The 23,060-nt window shown below is 51.0% G+C and overlaps 2 protein-coding genes across 4 annotated transcripts in view; one reads left to right on the forward strand and one right to left on the reverse strand.

The window, feature by feature from the left end:
* Window positions 1-57: 57 nt before the first annotated feature.
* On the forward strand, window positions 58-8,570 carry EIF3J (eukaryotic translation initiation factor 3 subunit J). The gene is made up of 8 exons (XM_017836206.1): window positions 58-102; window positions 185-285; window positions 4,290-4,347; window positions 4,586-4,677; window positions 5,096-5,210; window positions 5,976-6,134; window positions 7,142-7,215; window positions 7,572-8,570. Exons 1-8 carry the CDS (start codon window positions 75-77, stop codon window positions 7,698-7,700), a joined length of 756 nt encoding a protein of 251 aa, XP_017691695.1. The 5' UTR covers window positions 58-74; the 3' UTR covers window positions 7,701-8,570.
* Window positions 8,571-9,050: 480 nt separating this feature from the next.
* SPG11 (spastic paraplegia 11 (autosomal recessive)) overlaps window positions 9,051-23,060 on the reverse strand; it is a 29,245-nt gene continuing 15,235 nt past the window's right edge. For 2 of the 3 annotated variants that reach the window (XM_017836204.1, XM_017836205.1), the window contains 18 exons: window positions 22,413-22,521; window positions 21,962-22,121; window positions 20,617-20,847; window positions 20,214-20,414; window positions 19,818-19,925; window positions 18,620-18,779; window positions 18,285-18,499; window positions 17,116-17,857; window positions 16,264-16,406; window positions 15,054-15,252; window positions 14,425-14,562; window positions 13,669-13,802; window positions 12,795-12,902; window positions 12,096-12,264; window positions 11,331-11,419; window positions 10,724-10,879; window positions 9,907-10,058; window positions 9,051-9,440 (listed from right to left, as the gene is read on the reverse strand). In XM_017836204.1, the coding sequence (XP_017691693.1) occupies window positions 9,260-9,440; window positions 9,907-10,058; window positions 10,724-10,879; window positions 11,331-11,419; window positions 12,096-12,264; window positions 12,795-12,902; window positions 13,669-13,802; window positions 14,425-14,562; window positions 15,054-15,252; window positions 16,264-16,406; window positions 17,116-17,857; window positions 18,285-18,499; window positions 18,620-18,779; window positions 19,818-19,925; window positions 20,214-20,414; window positions 20,617-20,847; window positions 21,962-22,121; window positions 22,413-22,521 (3,395 nt within the window). In that variant the 3' untranslated portion in view covers window positions 9,051-9,259. Of the gene's footprint in view, window positions 9,441-9,906; window positions 10,059-10,723; window positions 10,880-11,330; window positions 11,420-12,095; window positions 12,265-12,794; window positions 12,903-13,668; window positions 13,803-14,424; window positions 14,563-15,053; window positions 15,253-16,263; window positions 16,407-17,115; window positions 17,858-18,284; window positions 18,500-18,619; window positions 18,780-19,817; window positions 19,926-20,213; window positions 20,415-20,616; window positions 20,848-21,961; window positions 22,122-22,412; window positions 22,522-23,060 lie in introns of those variants that run through there. The other variant, XR_001878289.1, reaches the window with a different exon arrangement.

Genomic DNA, 23,060 nt, shown 5'->3' on the forward strand with positions numbered 1-23,060 from the left:
GAGCGGTGGGCGTGGCCGCGCCGCCGCCGTCCCGTGGTGCCCCGCGCGCTGCCCCGCGGCCGGGCCGGGGCAAGATGGCGGCGGAGGCGGCGGACTCGTGGGGTGGGTGCGGCGGGGCCGGGGGCGCCGGGGGGTCCGGGGGCGCGGGGAGACCCCCGCCCCTCACCCGCTCCTCTCCCCACAGACGCCGACAGCTTCGAGGTGGTGGAGCCGGTGACGAAGCGGCTGGTGCCGGGGGTGGCCGGGGACCGCTGGGCCGGCGAGGATGAGGAGGACGATGTGAAGGTGCGGCGGGCGGGCCCTGCCGGGCCCCGCGGGGCGGGCGGGCTCTGCCGGGCGGCGGCGGGGCCGGGGCGGAGGGGCCGAGCCGCGTTCCGGAGCGCCCCCGGGACGTGGCGGGGCCGGGCCGGGCCCCCACGGGCCGCGGGAGCTCCTCGGGGCGGGTCCCACCGCTCCGCCCGGGCGGCAGCGACCCCGGGCCGGCCACGCCGGGAGAGCCCGGGCCGGGCCCTGCCCGGTGCCCCCCGGCCCCCGCTGCCATGGGTGTGCAGGGGAGGAAAGTTCAGACAGAGGCTCTGGAAGCCGAAGTGGCGCCTCCTGCTCCCTGCGGGATCCACCTGCTGCTTCCCAGGTCCTGGGCGCTTTCCCGGCCCTTCCTGCCCCTCTCGGCCCGTGGCTGTCCCTGGGTGACACGGCAGGACCGGGTTTGATGACGGCAGTGCTGTGCTGGTGCTTCTCTGCTGACCAGAAACTTCTGGGTTGCCCCAGCACGTCTTTGCCACCTGTTCTCACCTCTTCGCAGCCCATGGAAAGGGTTGTTGCTCTGTTTCAGGGTGGTGTCTGTTTGGGATTGGGGTTGAAACGTGTGGATGACCATTCCTGATGTCTCTGAAGGCAGAGGTTCCCCAGGGGCCGTTTGCTCCTGCTTGCTTCCAACTGCCCCTTGGCAGGGTGGTGGTGCCACAGAAACCTCCTTTGCTCCCTGTTCATATGGATGATGCAAAGGGGTGCCAGGGAACACACAGGGAATGTGCCAGATGGATTTCAAGGCCAGGTTGGACGGGGCTTGGAGCAGCCTGGTCTAGTGGAAGGTGTCCCTGCCCATGGCAGGAGGTGGGACCGGATGGGCTTTAAGGTCCCTTCCAACCCAAACCACTCCAGGATTCCATGAGTAGAATTAGTCAATCAAAAAAGACCTTTTTGTTTCCAGTGCAGCCCTGGGACATTGTAACAGACCCTGGGGATGGGATGGGTCACTGTAACAGGAGTGAAGGTTCCTGCAGTTCCTGCCCTGGAGTGTTGCTGGTGCTGGGTGAGGACTGGGTTTGGTGGCCTGGACACTGTTACCAGAATCTCTGGAAAACACCAGCAGTTGTTCTCAGGGCCCGGGGTGGGGTTCTGTCCATAAGCACTACAAAAAGTAGTTCATCTTCTCTTCCAGAAGGCCAAAAGTTACCAAATGTCTGTGAGTTACATTTGTCCACTTTCCTTATTAAATTCAGTGACTGCCAGGCCCGGGGTGTCCCAGGTGACACCTGGGAGCAGCAGGACAAGGACAGGAGTGGGAACAGCAGCTCCAGGCCTGGGAACAGTGTGGGGCTGCAGCTGGGTGGGAGTTACGCAGGTGTCTGTGGGATTTGTACACCTGGGGGTTGTCCAGGTGCAGCTCTGACTCCTCTCTGTGACATTTCCTGTTCCTCCTTCCTTGGGAAGCTTTCCTGCTGGGATGGAGCGTGTCCAGGAGAGCTGGACTGGGCTGGTTCTCCTGAGCACACCTGGGGGTTCTGTGTCTGTTTAACAGAGGAACAAAGTTTCCTCACATGGAATCCCTGAGTCCCAGACTGGTTTGGGCTGGAAGGGACATTAAAGCTCATCCAGTCCCACCCCCTGCCATGAGCAGGGACATCTTCCACTAGCCCAGGTTGTTCCAACCTGGCCTTGGACACTTCCAGGGATCCAGGGACAGCCACAGCTTCTCTGGGCAACCTGTGCCAGGGCCTCCCCACCCTCCCAGGGAAGGGTTATTCCCAATATCCCATCTATCCCTGCCCTCTGGCAGTAGGAAGCCATTTTACATCTTACATTTTATATCTTACATGTAATAAGAATGCAGCTCCTTAACTATTTCCAGGGGATTATGGATTTAGAACTGGAGCTCCATCTAGAGAGGATCCAGCAAAGGCAGGTGGTTTGTTTTGGTTTATTTTCCTTTGATTTGCTCTTCCTGCCAAGTCCCAAAGCCCCCAGAGCTGGGCTGGGGGTGGTGTCAGGCTCTGGATTCCTCAGTGCAAGGGCCCCCTGTGGGGAAATTCCCACAGGAGGGAAGTGACGTGGCCTAAACCAGCAGCACAAAGTGTTTTGTGAGCGGGATTGTCCGAGGGTATGTCATGCTCTGGAATGTGCTTTGTGTCTTCGGATCTGGAGTTTATTTTGGATGGTTCTTTAGCAATGAACTCGCATTAACTGTTAGTCGGGAAATGTCGACTTCCCCAGGTTTAAAATTAGCCCCTTTGGTAACAGAACTCCTCAGTGCTCCCCAGCACACGCGTTCCCAGCAGCTGGGCCCCTGCCAGGGAATTTTGATGTATTGACTCAGTGCTGGCAGAGCCAGAGCTGGGCAGTGCCTGTTCCCACCCACGTGCCCTGGACCTGTCACTTCCCAGTCCTGTCTCCTTGGAAGTTGTTTCAGGAGCCCTGATGTGATTGGGATGCAGAAACAGTGTTGAAATGCTTGGAATAAAGGTGTTCTCTTGGAATTACTGTAGCAGTGCAAAGACACAGCACCCAGGCAGTTTGCTCTTCCTCCAGGAGAGCTCCCTGGAGTTTGTAGGCCAGGCAGAGCTGGCAGGACATGGAATTCCCTGGAGTTTGTAGACCAGGCACAGCTGGAAGGCCATGGAATTCCCTGGAGTTCCTAGGCCAGCAGGGCTGGCAGGAGGGCTCTGCTGAGGGTCAGAGCATGTCCCATCACGTGCAGCCCTTGCCCATGTGCCCTCTGGGAGGTCTCCCACAGTGCCATGGAGTGTTTTCCCTCCATCCCTCCTGGCCAGGCCCTTCCCCTGGAGGTTGGCCCTGGTTCCCAGCCCTGGTTCCCAGCCCTGGCCATGGAGGATGGGACAGGGGCAGAGGCAGCTCCTGCAGAGCTGAGTGCAGCTATTTAAGAAGTGGGTGTAACAAACTCTTAATTAGATGGGAGCTAAAATAATGCTGCTCCAGATTCAAGTCAGCTCCTTGGAATGTGGCAGGGAAGCCGAGTCCCTTGGAAGTGCCAATTACCCGGAGTGAGCTGGTGGATGGACTCGGTGTCTCCTTGCTGGGATCAGCACATCCCAGTGGGACGTGGGGCTCTGCACCAACCCCTCTGGGGGAGCCTGCCAGGAAATCCCTGCCTGCTTTGCCTGGCCCCTCACATGGCTGTTGGGAGGTGGGAACAGGGAATGATCTGTGGGTGGGAAGAGTCCTCTGGTGGCTCTTTTGCTTATAAAAAAGCAGCTGTCCTTGGTCAGAACATTGGCCAGGGGAGGTTTAGGTGGGATATCAGGAAGAATTTTTGCATGGAAAGGGTTGTGCAGCCCTGGCACAGCTGCCCAGGGCAGTCCCCATCCCTGGAAGTGTTCGCAAAACACGAGGACATGGCACTTAGGGACTTGGGTTAGTGGTGAACATGGGGCTTGATGATTTTAGAGGTTCTTTCCCACCTGAATGTTCCCCTGAAAACCTGTTCAAAACTGTGGTCTTGTGACTGTTGGAATTCCTGCCTAACTCTGGGCTCCCTGTGTCCTCCTCTGCTTCCTGCCTCTTCCCCTGCTCCCACAGCATGGCTTTGTGTGCTGGTGGTGTGTTGGCAGCAGCTCCAGGGAGGTTTTCACCTGGGCTCTGCAGTTCCATGGGCACCATGGGAATGCTTTCCCAGCACAGGGAGCGGGGCCCTGGGGGTGGTGTTGAACCAGAACAGCCTGTGCTGGTTTCAGATGGTTCCAGCAGAGCCACATCCACCTTCAGTGCTGTTCCAGGGTCTCATGATACAAGAAATGAGAATAAAATCCTGTTTTTTTGGGGGGGTGTTTGGCTGTTTGTGACCTGGCTGTTGCAGCTATTGACATGAACTGATTATTTAACCAAAAACTGCCTTATTCTTGGTAAGAAGTTGTCCAAAACAGCATGGACAGCCCCCAGAAACTTGTGCTGCAGCTCCCACAGCTCCCTCACTCTGACACGTGAGATTAATGGGTTTGTGGGCATTTAAAGAGATTCAGGGTATCTCTAAAAGAATCTTTATTGCTTTGCAGGATAACTGGGATGATGAGGAGGAAGAGGAGGAGGTGAAGGAGACAGAGGTAAAACAAGGTAAGACTTCAAGGTAACACTTGGCTCTGTACCAGCATCAGAACAGACACTGATTTTGTCTGGGGGTGTGTGAGGATCCAAACCTGGGCTGGGCTTGAGTTTAACAAAAGGGTGTCTTTGCCTCTGTGTTCAGGCCCCAGTAGCTGAGCTGGGTAGCTTTGAGTGTTTATGATTGTGGGGGAAAAGACCTCATCCTCAGAACTCCTGAGAGCTGCATTTATTGTTCCATGTCTTACAGAACCAAAAGTTTCAGAAAAAAAGAAAATAGCAGAAAAAATCAAAGAAAAAGAAAAGCTACAGAAGAAAAAGCAAGAGGAGCTTAAAAAAAGGGTAATTTCTGATTTCTTCTGGGTTGTATAAATTGCAGAGGGCAGGTTTGATGGGCTGTTTTGGAGGTTGAACAAGACCTGCAAAGCTCTTGACTCGTCTGACGGACCAACCTTAGGTGTTGTAGGGGATCCCACCCAGGGCTTTAGTTCCTGTGTGATTGAACCAGTGATGGGAGCAGTGTTATCCCAGTCCCTTTGGGTGCACCACGTGCTGGCAGAGGCAGGTGTGGGAGCTCAGTGTGGTTGGTGTTCCTCCCCATGGCTTGTGAGATGCCCATTCCTTGGCACAGGGCACTGCTCCAGGGGGGGTTCCCAGCTCTGTCCAGGCTGACCCAGGGCAGGAGGGGGCAGTTCAGTGGCCCTGCAGGAGCCCCCACGTCCCAAAGGTGCCATTTTCTCCTGTGTGCATTTCCCCCCAGTTAGAGGCACCAGAGGAGCAGAAGGAGCTCACACCAGAAGAACAGTTGGCAGACAAACTACGGCTAAAGAAGCTACAAGAGGAGTCAGACCTGGAGTTAGCAAAGGAAACATTTGGTGAGTGTCAAATCTGTCAACCTGCAGGAGCCTGCAAAGGCTGAGCAGGGCTTGGCTGTCAGCACACGAGCTGTGGCACTGAGAACAGAGAACTGGCAGAGATGCTGATGCACAGCAGCATTCCTCAAAGAGGGAAGTGTCTTCCCTTGATTACAGTGGGTGATTCAGCTCATTGCTCAGGGAAATGGTGCTGTGAGTTGTCAGAGTGCAGTGCTTGGGGGTGCACTGGATACACCTGCAAAGAACCAACCCGAGTTTTGCACTCAGGAGCCTGAGACAGGAATGGTTTATCTGAGGGGAAAGGGGCCTCATGCAGTGAGGGTTAGAGGCAGACTTTGGACAAGGGGGAATGGCTTCCCACTGCCAGAGGGCAGGGTTAGATGGGATACTGGGAATGATTCTCCCCTAGGAGGGGGGGAGGCCCTGGCACAGGTTGCCCAGAGAAGCTGTGGCTGCCCCTGGATCCCTGGAAGTGTCCAAGGCCAGGTTGGATGGGGTTTGGAGCAACCTGGGCTGGTGGAAGGTGTCCCTGCCCATGGCAGGGGTGGGACTGGGTGGAATTTAAGGTCCCTTCCAACCCAAACCGTTCCAGGATTCTTTGAAATCACAGAGTTTTGCAGCAAAATCCCCTCCTGTGAGGTCAAGGAGTCAGGGCTGGCTCTGTGAGGAGCAGAGCTCAGTGGGGTGGGAGCAGCCAGGCCAGCTCCGGGGTCACCTTTTAGGGTCCCAGTTCATGTTCTCTGTAACCTCTGTCTTTCCACGCAGGTGTAAATAACACTTGTGGAATAGATGCCATGAATCCCTCTACAAAAGATGACTTCACGGAATTTGGCAAACTCCTAAAGGAGAAGATCACACAGTACGAGAAGTCGTTACATTACGCCGGGTTTTTGGAAGCGTTAGTTCGGGACGTCTGTATTTCCTGTAAGTTCAGACAGCCCACAGCTGCTGCCACATTGGGATGGAGCTGGAGTGGAAAACATGCTGTGATAGGGAATGCTCAGTGGAGGTGGCTCTGTGGAGTTTGCACTAAATGAAGCACTGACCTGATTCCATTCCCACAAAGTCCGTTAAGGATTCTCTCGTGTCAGAGCTGCTCTTTCTGCACATCAGTGAGAGACAGTCATTGAAAAAGTGTGGATTTTTATACTTATCTAAATCCTGCATGTTTTCCTTGAAGCCTTTTTTAATAATAATAATAATAATAATTATTATTATTATTATTATTATTATTATTATTGTTATTATTATTCTCTAAGGCAGATAACTTGAGTTTCCCTCATCTGGGGGGAAACTATTCTAAAATTGAGTTTGTGTAATTCTGGGACTGCAGAATAATTGTTCTGGAATTCAGTGTGTAACTACACAGAGAGAAACTACTTCAAAGTCTTTTTCCCACTGCCCTGGTGGCTGAAGCCCTTGGAGAACTCAGTGGGATCTGTCCTGTCCTGTCCCCAGTTGTCCTTCAGGGAGCGGTAACTGGATCCCAGTGAGGGTAAATCCAGCCATCCTGGCTGGCAGCTGGGACCTTCCATCTCAGACAGATTCCAGAGCCCCTAAGGGGAGGGACTGCCAATGTCTCACCATTTAGTGACAATAATTTATTGTTAATCCACTGCTCCTTTTGATACATTTTACTGTGTCCATATTTTCCTCTTCAGATGCCTCATTAGGACTCTTGTGTTCAGTAACTTAATTTGCAAGTTTTACCTTCTACAACACTCCGAGGTACCAGCTGGAATCCTTGTTAGGATTGTAAGGACCAGAACCTTTCACTCTCATTTGATGATTTAAATGAAGATCCTGCCCATAGTTACACTAATGCTTGGCTCCAGTTTTAGAGGCTGTTGATGTTATTTAACATTTGACTGCATTGTAAGAACATTGATAAGGAATCTTTTTCTTTTATCCTTTTTCCCCCCCCAATGCAGTGGAAGTGGATGATTTGAAAAAGATCACAAACACTCTGACAGTACTATGCAGTGAAAAACAAAAACAAGAGAAGGTAAGATTGCTCAGGGCTCACAGCACCTGCAGGGGCTCCCCTGGGAGGTGGTGACAGGGTAACTCTGACTTACCTAATGGGTTTGGGGTGAGTAGGAGGAGGGGAAATGGGCCCCTTGGATGCTGCTGTAGTGTTAAATCCTCTTTGCTGTGTGAGGTGAGCAGGAGTTGATTGACTGTCGAGATTCCAGGCAAAACATGGATTGATTCCCATCCAGGGAGCGGGTGGGGTGGGAACATCAGCACTGGTACATTGAGCACAGGGTATGTGAGTGCTCCTACCCAGTGGGGTCACTGACTGGGGCAGTGACAGAGCCCTGGGCCTATCCAATAAACCTCCTCCTCCCCCTCCTGCAGAATAAAGCCAGAAAGAAGAAAAAAGGGGTTGTTCCTGGAGGGGGGCTGAAGGCGACGATGAAAGACGACCTGGCCGACTACGGGGGCTACGACGGCGAGTACGTACAAGACTTTGAAGACTTCATGTGACATTTATCTTCCTTCTGTTGTCTTTCTGTTGCCCATAATCCCTTAAACATGTAGCACAACTTTTCTTCCTTTAAATTCTGCCAAATGCTACAATCAGAATTGCAGTATCTGTGTGCTGGGGGTTGGACGTGCCCAGCCCCGGGCGGAAGCTCCGGGCGGGGGTAGAAGGGAAAAGGTCTGAAAATTGCAGTTAAAAACCCAAAATTCTGATAATGGGCACTGCTGCTATTTAATTTGATAGCAACAGCCACTAAATTGGGAAGGAATTGGAAAGGGGTGAAGGATTACAACCAGCACAGCTCCATGGCATGGCCTCACCTGCCCCTGTCCAGGGCCAGGGCCATGAGCACGAGCAGTTTGCAGCAAGGGCAGGGTGTGCACGTAGAGTTCCAGTCGCTTTGTCTTGAGTTAGAGCTTGAGGTTCTCAGTATTTTGGGAAGGGCACTGCTAACTTCAGTGTGGGATACTGCACCTGGGAGCCTGTCCCCTGGGCCAGCCCCTGCTCCACAGCCTGACACCTGAGCAGCAGCTGCTGGGGCAGAGCAAGGCAAACCCACTTGTGTCTCCAGGATGAACTTTAGTTCCATTCACCTAAATTTCTACTAATGCAGCTCTTGGGGTGGGTGTTCTTTAACAGTTAATTAATGGGTTTAAGTGTAAAACAAAAACCAAACCACAAGACTTCCTTGGGGCTCTCCTGGGTTGTGGTGGGTCTTTCATGACTCGGCCCTTTTCTTCCATTAAAAACCAAACTTGCTTTGCAAACTGCAGCAGTTCCTCCGGTTGGGCAAATTGTTATGTTAACAATTACAACATCTGCAATGTTTTATAAAGCAACTAATTTAATAAAAATCACTATTGAGGACTTCACCAGGCTGGCCTTGGAGCAGTTCTTTTGGGACCGACAAGAAATACCTGAAGAGGGAGCTTTGCAAAGCTAAGCTGTGCTGGGCCTGTGCCGGCTGCCTGAGCCTGGAAAGGAGGTTAATATTTATATAAATATTTATATTTAATATCTAGATTAATATTTAATAACAGTAAGAATTCATTTGCACTCAATTACTTCTTTTACTTCAGGACAGCAGAATTAGGAATGTGCTGTTTGGAGCTATACAAGACCTTAGAAAACAAGCCCAGTCTAATCAGACTGGACTCAGAGAATGGATTATCCTTGTATGTACCTGAAACCTTTGCTAATTCTGCTTATTCCACCCCCTTGGACTGGATATTCTGCACAGCTGTTTGGATACAACTCCTGAGGTGCTCCCTCCCCCCCACCCCAAAATTTAAAGGGCTGCTGGATCTCTGGTCCATCCCCACCTGTGCCACTCTATCTGCTGGTGACTCCAGTCATTTATAAACAATAAGATTTATTATTATACAAATACAATTTTAGGTTAACACAGTCTCAGCATTTAAAATATTTACAACCACCACCAGATTTCTGGAGTAACTTTCTCTCAGCAGCAGAGCCCTGGGAGCAGGTCACTGATAACATCTGTGATCAGCACTGACCCTGCAGGAAGTGTTGCAGCTGGGCTGTGCTCCAGGGCTGGAATTCAGTTGGATAACAGGTCATTGAGGCAGCAGCCTGTCTGAGGGTCCTTCAGCAGGGAATTCACCACATCATAGAACTTGTGGTCATAGGCCAGCCTGTAGTAGGTGTAAATGTCCTCACAGTGGGCGAGGAACCGCTTCAGGTTCTTCAGAGCAGCATCAGCAGGGGGGTGTTGTTGGACCCTGAAAACAATTGCACTGTGACTGAAACAGAAAAGCTTCCCAGGCACAAAGAGACTCCTGGTCTGGGCTGTAACAAGAGCTCCCTGTTTGTCCAGCTCAGGAACAAGGGTGGAGCAGTGCTCCTTCCACACTGTGCTCAGGAAACTAAACCTGCAAAGAAATTGTCCCTGCTGGGGGGGAGGTCCCTGGCACAGGTTGCCCAGAGAAGCTGTGGCTGCCCCATCCCTGGAATTGTCCAAGGCCAGGTTGGACGGGGCTTGGAGCAACCTGGGCTAGTGGAAAGTGTCCTTGAGTTGGAACAGGATGGGCATTAGGGTCCCTCCCAACCCAAACCATTCCAGGATTCCAGGATTCTACCTCCAGCCCCTGCATATCACGAGAAAGGTTTGACACTTCCCCGCTGTCAAAGCTGCTCCTCCCGAGGTCCCTGTGGAGAACAAAGCTGCACCTGGAGCACAGAACTCACTTCTTGGCCACCTCCTCGAACAGGCTGGGCCTCAGTGGCCTCTGCTGCTTGAACTCCTCCAGGTAGGTGAAGTCTCCCTTGGTGATCACCTGCCGGTGCAGAACCTCAGCCCAGTCTGGGAGGAACTCGTAGGCCTCGGCCACGATGGCTGCCTGCAGGGAGAGCAGGGGCTGCAGTGACTCACAGGAAAGGGCTGATGGCACAGAAAACACTGGAACAGTCCAGGTCTTCTGCTTGGCCCAGCTCTTGATGCTGCTCTTGAGAGCAGCTGAGTGCAGAGGAACAAAGGTAACAAAGTACAGCACATAATCCTCCTTAACCCCTAAACAAGATGTCAGAGGGGGTTGTCTGTTGTCTTTTAGATAAACCTTTTTGTTTCTTATTTCCAAATTTACAAACTGATGGATGCCAATGTAAATTAGATTTAAAGCCCATCCAGTCCCACCTCCTGCCATGGGCAGGGACACCTTCCACTAAGCCCAGGTTGCTCCAAGCCCCGTCCAGCCTGGCCTTGGACACTTCCAGGGATGGAGCAGCCACAGCTTCTCTGGGCAACCTGTGCCAGGGCCTCCCCACCCTCACAGGGAAGAACTTTTTCCCAATATCCCATCTAACCCTGGCCTCTGGCAGTGGGAAGCCATTCCCTGTGTCCTGTCCCTCCAGGCCATTGAATATCCCAGGATATATATTTGGGACAACAGCCCCGGGCCGTGGTGGCCCCGTGGAAGGGCTGGGCAGTGCCCCAGGACACAGTGCCCGGGTTCTGCCCTGTGAAACAGCCACTGCCAACAGAGGGACCCGAGGGAGCCCAGCTCACCTGGTAGAACCTGGGCAGGGCCAGGATGGTGTCCATCAGGTCCTGCCTGCCCAGGTTGATGATCCTGGTGCTCTGCCCCGAGCCCAGGAAGTGCAGCTGCAGCGTGATGAGCCTGGTGAGGCGGCGGCAGCGCAGGGACTGCCGCACACACGAGTCCTGCAACAACAGAGTCAGAGCAGCCCTGAGAGCAGCCAGGAGCTCAGAGCTGGGCAGGGATGGAGCACTGCAGGTTTAGCACTGACCATATTCCAGTAGTTTTAAACACAGCTCCACTCCCCACATCCATCATAATAGTTCCACCACGATCACACCCTGTTTTAAACACTTTGTTCTACTCTTACTCTTTAAGCTCTGAAACTGGGGAACTGAACTGTAACCCCGGGGGTTAAAGCCTGAGCAGGGGCCAGCACAGCACCCTGGGGCACAGCTGTTACTGGGGCTGCTGGAGCCGCTGGGCTGGCACAGACAGAGATTCCCTGGCTCCTTTTCCAAAGGCCAGGATGCTGCAAACCTTCCCCAGAGCAGCTCTGGGTGTTCTCCCAGCTCAGCCCACTCCTGACGTGCTCCCAAATCTATACACAAGTCATTCCACTCCACCTCACTTTACCTTGGAGTAACTTTCTGCTGCATCAATGAAGAGAGTCAGAGCTTTCAGCAGCAGCTTCTTTAAATTTGCAACATCCTGGAGAGACTCCTCTGAAACAGGAAAAAAAAAAAAAGAATAACCAATTATTTATAAAGGTAAGTTACAAAAATCCCTCCCAGTGCCAGGTCTGTCCCTGGTGGTGCCTCAGAAAGCAACAACAGACTAAATCAGAATTTTTGTTTTAAAAAAGCAGGAAAAATCACCCTCGCTGCCTGTTCAGTTGTTAATGGACCAAGGTACTGCTGGGGCCTGGCCAAGTGATTGCAGAAGTGGAAAGGAACCCCAGGCACACATTTGTGGTAGATCCCAGCAGTGACTATTACCAGATCAATTCAGAAATCATTGGCACAGCTCCTGCTTTAGCTGCTGGTCCAGCACTGGCTGCTGGCTCTGCAGAGCCCCCTGTGCCCCCAGCCCCTCCCAGCTGTGCAGGGCTCACACGGGGCACCTTGAACTCTTCCCTTGCACAGACAGACATAAACCCAACACTTCACATACACACTCTGTACAAAACCACTGTGTCCCATCCTTTTCAAGGGAGGAAAACACGGCTTGTCCCATGTGAGGTACCACAGGAACGGTACATCCAGTAAGAGCCAAAAATGCCCCTCTTTGGAGAACACCCAGGCAGTCAGGAACTGTCAGGGACAAGAACCGCCCGGGCCGGGCAGGCAGGAGCAGTTTAAGGGGCGTTCCCTCCCCCTGCCCCGGGCTGTCGGCACTGACCCCAGGGCCGGGACTCGATGAGTTTGAGCTGGGTGCGGGCGGCGGCCTCGTGGTTCTCCCCGATCTCCCTGCACATGCTGAAGCACAGCGCGATCATGTTGTGCTTCTCGCTGTCCCCGGGCCGGCAGCGCTTGATGTACTCGAGCAGCGCCGTCTTCAGCGTCCCACTCTGGGGAGGGAGGGCACTCTGAGCCTGCGGGCTTGGCTTTCACCCACACTCTGGTACCCGCAAGCAACTCTGGTACAACGTTCCAAAAAGTGATCACTACGCTCTCCATACTTGGGAGTCATCCTTGGGCTCAACTACATCCTACTGGGCAAGAAAATCCAGCACCTGGGCATTTCTCTACTTACAAATGTCAAAAGTGACTTGTTTTAAACAAAGCTATGAATATTATGGTTTTTAAAACACCCATGAAACTTAAACTGGAAGTAAAAGCAAAGCAGGACATGAAAACTCTGACAATGCCAAGTCTGAAGTTTCAATGCCGCTCTCATTGCAGCCCTGAACTAATTAGAAAAAACTGGTTCAACTAAACCTAGAATAACCCCAGAATTCATTTATTTCTATGAAACAAGACTCACAGTTCCTGCACTCCAATAAGTAAAATCCCCAGATAATCCCACGTTGTGTAAACACCAGTTTCTGACGCAGCCACACCAGTCCCTGAGCGTTCCCCCTCCTTCCCCTCCACGTACCGGGTCCAGTTTCTTCCTCATGAGCACCTCGAAGTGCTGCCTGTGGTGCAGCAGCTCGAAGATGTAGCTCATCTCCGTGTACCGGCCGATGCCCGTCAGCAGCCGCACCTGCGGGACCGGGACCTGAACCCGGGCCAGGGCAGGGCGGGCACAGGGCCCACCCCAGCCTGGCACAGGGCCCACCCCAGCCTGGCACAGGGGCCACCCCAGCCTGGCACAGGGGCCACCCCAGCCTGGCACAGGGGCCACCCCAGCCTGGCACACGTTCCCCTGCAGCCACAGGGGGTTAGTTTTAAACCAACCTACTGCATCCTTTCTACAGTGAGGCGAAGGGACATCGTTTTACCAAATAAAAATAGGGGGGGAACATTTTAGCACGGACACCATTCCACTGGGCATGTCCCCGGAATCCTCCCAAGACAGGAATGAAAAATGCCCAACAGCCCAGTAACACATATCAGCACATTTCACCAGTGACTGAATTACTTTCCCATTCCAGTTACTACACTGTTGCCACCTCATTATTCTACTACCTCCACCTCTTTTTCCAGAGAAGTCATTTAAGAGCACCTGTGACATAAAAATCATCACCTGCACACAGCAGACCAAACAATCAAGACCAGTCACCCAGAGGTGAATGACTGAACTCCATCCCTGGAAGTGTCCAAGGCCAGGCTGGACAGGGCTTGGAGCAACCTGGGTCCCTCCAACCCAAGGCAGTCTGGGATTCTGGGATTCCGGGATTCCATCACACATCTACTCCCCACACTGCTCACAGCAAAGCTACTGCTACAGTGTATAGGGACCCCTTCCCACAGCCCCTGGACAGGCACACCCAGCCCCTGGACAGGCACTGAGCCCCCCAGACACGTACCACCAGTCCATACTCCTCCTTAGGAGCCAGGTGCTGGTCGGTGAGGAGCCGTGCTGCCTGCAGGACTCGGGTGATCCCTTCCATGTGACAAGTCAGACTGAAGCATTTGTGGGCCAGGATCAGCAATTCTGTAACTGAAGAACAAAAGAACTCCAGGTGACTCTCCAGAAGTGATGCCATCCCTGCAGAGGATGCACAACCTCTCCAGGGACAAACAGCAGAACTGCAGGAGAAAGTTGAGCTATGATGGTTCCCCTGTGCACTCCTAAGGAGTAACAGTTTCCCTAAGAGTGTTCATTCAGTCTGGGGGAAAGTCTGGGGGTTTTGGATCATTTTCTGAAACATTATTTTATTTCACACACACAAAACTTCCAAGCTCCTCCACTAAAAGCTGACTAACAGATAAATACATCAGCACCCCACCACCTGCCAGCTCTGCACTGGGAAAAGGAAGGCCACAAGTTTTGCATCTGGGTTTGAAAAACCATTCCATTTCTAACTCTGATTAATATGAAGAAAGTCACAACATCCTCCTTCAAAATTTCAGGTCACTTAATGTGATGTGACACTTAAATGACACACTGATCTACTGCGCACATACTCACCTCGATTACTTTAATATCAAATTAAATTTAATATCAGATTTGAGATGAGTAATGAAGATCTCCCTCAGCATTGCTTCTCCTCTTTGTGCTGTGATTTTAAAGCACACAATGCCACCCTGGTTACACCAAGTATGATTTGCCATTTACTCACTGCATGACAGTTCCCCACGTGGGACAGAGGCAATTTTATCCAGTAACTTCATGCCAACCAAGGTGTGATCCTGGCACAGCTTGGCAAGCTCCAGGAATGCCTGGCTCTCCACTGCAGGGTTCAGAACCTGCTTCTGTCCTGTGGCCAGAGAGAATCACGTCACTGCTGCTGACTGTTCAGGATAGAACAATTCTTATTTTTTATTATTAACAAAAAAATCCCAAACAAACCAATCTGACTCCATCCAGACTGACTGAGGACTTGGGACTACAATCCTAAAGACACTTTTGATGTCATTTCTTTGCCAGTTCAACTGAATGAAATCCTACTGAACAACCACATTGCTGTATTTCTCATTTCACAAAGTAAAAGAAAAGAAAGGTAAAAACCCTCTGGCCTTTTTTTAAAAAATATTAAATTCACATTCACGAAAAATAAAACCTTTACTGCAACACCACCGTGTACACAAAACAACAATAAACTAACATTTGTATAAAACCTTCCCCAAGGGCTGCCCAAACTGACTGTAATTAGCACTCCAGGAACTCGAGAGCAAGGGCTGTTCTTCACACACAAACACCACACTCAGAGACAAACCCGCTACAGTCCGAGGCCGAGGCCATTCCCACCTTTGCCCTCTGCGGGTGCCAGCAGCTCCTGGGTGATCTGCTCTGCCAGCAGCTGTGCCACAGCCCCGGGCTGCAGCCCCTGGCAGGCGATGAAGGCCTGTGCCCTGCGGCCCCGCTCCGGCCCGCGCCCCGCCAGGATGGCCCGCAGCACCTGCTCGGGGGCCTGCGCCGACATCTCGCTGAAGGAGCAGCTCAGTTCCTGGGAGACACAGGGGCACTCAGGACATCCCAGCCCAGAACATCCCTGACCTGCAGGACATCGTCCTGACCACCTTCTCCAGGCAGGATGTGCAGTCCCGCACTCCCCGAGCTGTCGCCAGGGACAGAGGGGATTTCTTGAACCAAATATAAACCTTAACAGCTTAACAATATTTCCTCCCAAACAAGGAATTGTGTTCTACTTATGAGTCTCCTTTTCCTCTCCTCTACATACCACAAACTCCCAGTGAAAGAGAGAAACTAGATTTCACATTTGGAAGGGCAGTGGGTGAGGCTCTGGGTGAGGCTCTGCTGTAACATCATAGCTTCACCAAATTACAAATTAATCAAAAAATATATCTCAGAAACACGTTGATTGACCCTTAATTCAAAAGTGTGGACATCCAGGTACAGGCCAGAAGGATATGGATGGGATAACAGGGAACAAGGCAGCCACATGACTAATTCTTCTTAGCAGCTCAAACCTGAAGTGTTCACTCTGAATATTCAAGGCATGAAAAATTCTGTAGGAAAATCTAAGAACCTCTGTGACAAGGATGATGCCAATATTTTCCCTGCCTGGTCAGAGCACGTGGGACTGCTGAGCCACTGCAGGCCCTGGGGAAAGGTTGCCCCTGCACTGCACTCTGTGCTAAACCCCAAGGGAGCTGCTGCCCTCTGTGCTCCAGTCTGGGGGATTCGGGGGGACAGCTCCCAGCAAGGGCCTGAGGCAAAGTGCTGGGGCAGCAGCATGTGCTGGGAAGGTCATCAAAAGGGCACAGCAGAGAGCCCCAGGCTGAACTGGGGCTCAGTGGGGTCAGGGCAGGGCCTGGGGAGCTGGGAGCAGAGCCCCTTTCAGCCCCTCGTGCCCAGGGAGCATCAGCCTTTTTCCACACAAAGGGTCAGTAACTTCACCCTCTGCAGCTTCTGAGCTTCCTTCACCCCCTTTACCCCTCCTGCCCAGAGCTGCAGCCCAGGCTGACACACACAGCCCGTGTGCCCAGGGTGGTACCTTGGAGAGCTCATACAGGCACAGGACCTGCCTGCAGTAGTTCCTGCCGTGCACACACTCCTCTGTGAGAGCCTTCAGACTGGCCACCACCTCATCTGCTGGACAGGCAGCCACCAGGTGTGTCCAGTCTTCTAAGCTGGAGGCTGGAAACAAAAAAAAAAAGGAACCATAAGGTTTTAGGGTACAAACAATATGACAGAACACAAATAAGCCAAAATATGCACACTAATATCTCAGATATAAAATTCCTAGGCATAAGATTATATAAGGGTTCAGCAGACTTTCTGATGGCTTAGGATTCACTGACTCCATGTCTATTCAGCTTTGCACATGTCAGTGTTAGTTCCAGCTGACAGTTTCTCACTCAGGCTTCATAAACATGCAGAGAACTTTATAAATAAACACTCTCAGCCTTAGCCTTGCTATTAATAAATACTAAACCCTTTATAATGCACAAAGAAGTCAGAGAAACCTATTACTTGAAGAATATCCCTGTTTTCAGCTCCAGAAAAAGAAATATTTCCTAGATGTGTATTCCAAAAGCAGGAACAGAGATGAAGTTTCAGTGCTGCTTTACCACTACTGGGAACTGAAATGAAAGGTTCAGGGACCATGGAAGCTGCACACAGAAACACCCTGTCTGAAGCACACAGAGGCAACGAGCACTGCAAAGCTTCAAATTCCTTCCACAATTCCTTCCAGGATTTATGAGCCAAGAAGAGAAACCACTGTCACAAACACCTATTTCCTGCAGAAACCTGGGGGAAATGAGCAGTGTACCGAGGGAGGAAGAAGCCAGTGGCAGGTCAGGAGGGGATGAGCAGTGCAGGGCTGAGGGAAGGAGGTACTCACAGCCTGGGGCTCTGCCCTCCCGGGGTGCCTCGGCCGCGCTCGGGCTGTGTCTGTGCTCCGCCAGCAGAGCCTGAATGTCGGGGTGCAGCTCGTCCAGCCCAGCCTGCCCCGAGGCCAGGGCCCTGCAGTGCAGCACCAGGGCCAGGTCCCTGTGGCAGCACTGGAAGTACCTGCAGACCCTGCTGGCCTCGTGCACGCTGCCCTCGTCCAGCAGGGCCCCCACCAGCCCCCACAGCGCCGCCTCCTCCGCGCCAGCCGGGGCCTGCCGGGGCTCCAGAGCCACCGCCCCCAGCTCCAGGGACTGGGGAGAGTTCAGAGCGGGCAGCCTGGAGAAGGAGAACTCCCTGGCCAGGCTGTCAAAGGACAGGTCCCTGCTGGCCACGGCAGGAGAGGGACACGGGGACTGCTCCAAGCCCTGGGCCTGGGACATTTCCCGTGCGATCCGACAGATCCACATCTGCTTCTCCACTTCTTCCAGCTGCTGCAGGGACACCGAGGCATCCTTGGTCAGCCAGTGGCCAGCCAGGGTGAGCAGCAGGTGTCTCTCCATAATGCTGGGTACCCCCTCCTCCCCTGAGGATTCCAACACCGAGTTTGCCTGATCGAGGAAAAAACCGGCTGCGGCTTGGCTGGAGATGGAATGTTTCAGGAAGGTGTCGTTGCACTTCTTCCAGAACTCAGCTCTGGTCTGGGTTTGATGCCACTGTCCAACCTCTCTTAAATGATGCAGATCTCTCAGAACCTGTAAAATTCAGAGAGGTTTTAAACAATCCTGTTTCCAAGGAAGAAAACTCACATTGAAACACAGAATTTGGGCAAGTGTCTCAATATGCAACAAGTCACAGAATTCCAGAACAGTTTGAGGTGGAAGGGACCTTAAATATCATCTCATTCCACCCTCTGCTGTGGGCAGGGATGGGCAAATCCATCTATTTTTCTCCCAAAAATAACACTGATTGCACAGCAAGTAAATAATGGTGAGGAGGAAGGACAGTTGTACTGCCCTTTGCAGCTCAGCACTTACAGTCAACAAGTTTTGTGCTCTTGCACTTAAAATAAAAAGTGATTTAAAGGAAGGTCTGTGTTTCAGGAGGGATGAGAGGTTGCATCCTCGCCCCTGGCAGCCCCAGGAGGATGAAGGTGCCCATCACCACTGGACTGCACTGTACCTCCTGTGTGACCACGCTGTCCACCGGCAGCTCGGCCAGCGCCGCGACCTCCCGGGCCAGGCAGAACATCCCCTTCTCCTGCAGCTGCTCCAGGATGGCCCTGCACTCCCTCTGGAATGTCTCCAGGCTGCAGCTCGCCAGGATGGAGCGGTTCATGGATATGGAGGAATCCTTCAGGCTCTCACTGAGGGCACAGAGTTTCTTCACGTAAGGGCCTGGTTTGAGAGGATAAACAACAAAAGGCAGCTGGTTTCAAACCTGAGGGAACTCTGCTGCTGCCCTCAGTGTCCAGCCCTGCCAGAGGGCAAAGGATTCACAGGGGAACGTGTATTTACCATCCAGGAGGAGATTTTCTGCCGCAGCAAAGAGCTGCAGGAGCTTTCCCAGCTCATGGTCCGTCCTGCACTGCTGCATCATCAGCTCCAGAAGGAACAGTGCCTGTGACTCCAGCCATGGCACAGGGAACTGGGGGGCTGCTGGTTCTTCTGTTTTGAGCTGTGCAGGTAAAGATTTTTAAGTGCTGGGGTTTATTACAAATATATTCTGCACTTTGGTGGGAATGGCACTGGGAAAGGAAGGTGTACCAGATCTGCCTCCTTAGGGAACAATGACCTGCCATTCCCAAGGGAGCACTGATCCATTACTGATGTATGTCTGATCTGAAAATAGTGACTTTTACAGCAGGGTGACCACCAGGGACTCCTGATGCTCAAGGAAGAGAGAAAAGAAGGATCAGAAAGGGACAGATTAAATAAATTGCTGGGTAAATAATCCCTATCACTGCTGGATCCTTTACAGACATCTGCTTATGAAGGGAAAGGGTTAGGGTCAGAGCTCAGAGCTGGCCTGGGCCTGAATTCCAGGAGGGAAAACCACAAATGACATGGAATGTTTGTCACCAACATATTCAGGAAACTAGAAAATTGTGCAGGAAAGGGAAGAACTGATTTGTGAAAACATCTGTCTGTGACAGACAAGGAACAGGGGGTGAAACCTCTGGTCCTCCTAAACCAACTGCTCCACCAGGGTTTGGTCAAGTGTGAAATTCAGATCCCTGAGTCACCTTCCAATACCAGAACTGCAGCAATACCATGGACTTTTCTGAACCTTTCAAGAGGTATTCCCTGTAAGTCACTGGTTTATCAGTTCAGTATTGACTTGCCCTGGCCAACAGAGAATAGAGAATATCCCACAAATAATTCAATTATTTGAATTATTCCCTACTCACTACAAGTAATTCAATTTACCAGCAGTAGTCAGTGCCAACCCTCCTGCTCACACCAGGAGGGTGACATTGTATTTCACTCTGCCCACGGCAATTTAAATCAAAATCATTCAGGAAAATGAATTGTGTGTTTTGTCAAAAACATTTTTTCAACTGTCAGCAATGAAAAGAATGTGCTGAAACCTGCTGCTTTCCAGTCACTCCATGCACACCCCTTTCCACTACTCTCACATGTGACACTGGATGCCCCTCACTTCCAATAAAGGCAGACCCAGGCAGTGACATTCAGAGAAAATTAATTTCCTTACCTTTGAGAGACTTTCCTGAAACTTGTCCAGTTTGGTTTTAGCTTCATTGTACTTTTTCCAGTTCATACACAGTTCATACATCTCCAGGATGTGCAGTAAAGGGGAATCCTTTAGGACACAAAACCAGGTTATAATTATTTTCTAAAAGTACCTCAATAAATGTAGAATTTGTCTTCCTTAGTACCAAAATAGTAAAGCTCTAATGTATTAAAATTGTAGGCAAAATTGATCTGCAAATCTGTGGTACTTGGAAGAATTTCCATTCCAAGATTTTCTTCCTTGACTGGGATTCCAGTGGATAACCCAGGTTATCCCAGAGGGGGATTTACAGGCCACTTCCTCCCCCAGATGGTTTGAGAAACACCCAAATACACCCCCAGAAACACACTCCCTCACCTTCAAAAACAGCTGGAAGCCATTTAGAAGTGTTTTACTTTTCTGCTTCCTTAAGAAGACTTTCCAGATAACTGAGAGGTCCTGCAGGTCCCACTGGTGGTTTTCTGCTGAGCTCTGGATGTGCTTTGTTGCCTCAGCTCTGGTGGCAACATCCACAGAGGTGATGATCCAAACACAGAGGCAGGGAATGATGTCTGCATCCTGGGAATGCCAAAAGTGCTGGGTTTATATATCACCTCATTAGAAATCACTTGGTGAAACGTGTCATACTATTCACAATCACTACAAAACCAGAAAAAAGCAGCTTTTAATGCAACTGCTCGTCTACCACTGCCCAGAACTGTGCCCAGCCCTCAGTTCTCACTGCTCATTTCTGCAGGACAGCGACTCCATGGGTACTCACAGGGACACAGGCAGCCAGCACACTGAGCACAGGGGCCTGTGCCCTCAGCCCTGCAGCCAGGAGGTGCTGGCAGGGGCTGGGGCTCCCCTGGCACTGCAGCAGCACCTGGAACAGACTCTCTGCAGCTCTGCCTGGGGCCACAGCTCTGCCCTCAGGACACAGGAACTTCCCCAGGGCCAGCACCAGGTGATCTTGTAAGGGGGGAGGGAAATCCTGAAGGATGGAAATGACCTGGGAAAACACAACCAAACCCACCTCTGCAGTGAGATCCACAGAGAGGGAGGGGGAAGGAAGACTGAAGCATTAAATACACAAAGACAAACAAAACATTCTTCAAATCCAGCTTTTTAAAACATTCTACAAATTCAGCTTTTTAGAACAATTTCAGAGACGCAGAGAGGAAAAAGGGTTCTGTAGCTGTGAATGATTCTAATAAAATATTGAAGTCCATCCTGTTCTGTGAAACTAAAATGCCTCCTAGAGACACTCAGTTCAGCCATGTCTCTTGTACTGCCCACAACAGAGCATGAAAAGCCTCTGGTGAGGTGCTTTTGCATGATTATCTATTTTTCTTTTCCAGACAACAACAAAGAGATCCAAGTTAAAACCCCAGACCTCCTAAGTATTGTCTTACCTGGAATTTTACAGTTAGCTTCTGCACATTTCCCAAATTGCTTTTATGTATTGTTAATATTTCATTAAATTTTTAAATCATGTTCAACACCGAAAATGGAAGATTTGGATTTGCAAAAGTTTAAGTATCTTAACACAAAAATCAATTTGAGTTTTGAAAGGAAAGACGAGTGGCTTTATTAAAGCTTCCACTGAACATCTCGCAATTCTCCAATAAAAACAAAGCACTAACTAAATGATTTTAAATTAAATTTACAATCAGTATGAGCACGTAATAATTCTAACTAAATTAAAAATGAAAATTAAATCCCTTCTTGACAAATGTCCAATTCACGTCAAAGAGACACTCAAACAACTCCTCTCTGAAAATTGTCTCCATGGTGATTAATACAATCACAAATGATTTTTCCAACAAGGGGGCTTTTTCTAATTTTTTTCCTTTCATAGCTCACTTCCATGCTCTCAGACCCATGTTACTGGATCTGCTGAAGCAAGTTCCCTCTGCAGCAAATTCCCTTTCCTTGTGTCAGCTTTTCACACACCAAGAGGAGAGAGGAGCAGCCAAGCTGGGAAGTGTGGCTGCAGGGGAAGGGCTGTCACAGCCAGGGGGATTGACATCCAAGAGCTAAATCCCTGCAGCTGCTGAGTGTGTCTCCATACTGCTGCTCTCCTGTGCAGGAGCTGCCTGACCCTCCCCTGGGGCCCAGCTCACCTCCCCAGGCTGGTGGCCGTGCAGGTGGCTCTGCAGCAGGAACTGCAGCCAGTCGCTGGCCCGGGCGCACTCCCGCAGGTAGGACGTGCTCAGCCCGAGGCTGTGCAGTTTGCAGAACTGCATCACCAGGGCCCACTGCCTCCTGGACTCACTGCATGTCCTGCATGGAATTCAGAGAGCTTCAGCTGTAATAAACTGGAATATTTATCCCAGGTGTTCCTGTACAAACTGACCCTGTGTGAGACCCGCTGGCTGCAAAGGGCAGCACCAGCACTCCCAGGGACTTCCCTACAGACTGGGTCACACTCCCCTGGGGAGTTTCCACACTGCACCCCGAGGACATTCCCACCCACCCAGGCAGGGACACTGCCCTGTCTTGTGTCTTAAATATTATCAAATGGCAAAATTCAGTGCTCACCCAGCACAACCCTCTAAATCACGCTGTTCTCACCTCTTTATTCCCTGATGCTCAACTGCATCCCAGAAGGCTTCTTCCAAGGAGGGAAGAACTGCTGCTGCTGCTGCTTTTTCACCATCAGCCAATTTTGTTAACTTTTCAACTGTTTAAAAGAACATATTACTACTGCTGAGATGCTATTTGGGATCTGAGTAAGGGCAGTATTTTCAAAAGCTCCAGTGATTTCCTAGTTGTAACGACACCTGTGGACCTGGAGTGAGGAATTCAACTAAAATTATCCCCAGGATAAATTAAATTTCCCTACAGCTTTGAACACCCAATTTCATTGCTGTAATACAGTTTTCAAACATGAAAGAGAAAAGAGATTTGGTAACAGACTTTGTTTAACTCTCTATTATATTATTACAACATTAGGCTGAACCTCACTAAACATTACAGATCCTTAGGCAGCTGTGGGACTGTCTGTTAGATCCTAATGCAGTCCTGAATCCATGATTTATTATATGTTATGTAAGTCTTCCTGCCTTGACATGACAGGTTCAAAATGCACCTTCAAAATTAGTAAAAAACAGGAATAAAAGAAGAACAAAATCCTTAGATGCTTTTCCTGCATTCCTGAGCCATCAGTCACCATCTTCCCATCCCTCTCTGCTGCTCTTCCCAAAAAACCCACAGCACTCT

Source organism: Lepidothrix coronata, unplaced genomic scaffold (assembly GCF_001604755.1).
Source record: "Lepidothrix coronata isolate B3197 unplaced genomic scaffold, Lepidothrix_coronata-1.0 Scaffold272, whole genome shotgun sequence".
Lineage (NCBI taxonomy): Eukaryota > Metazoa > Chordata > Aves > Passeriformes > Pipridae > Lepidothrix > Lepidothrix coronata.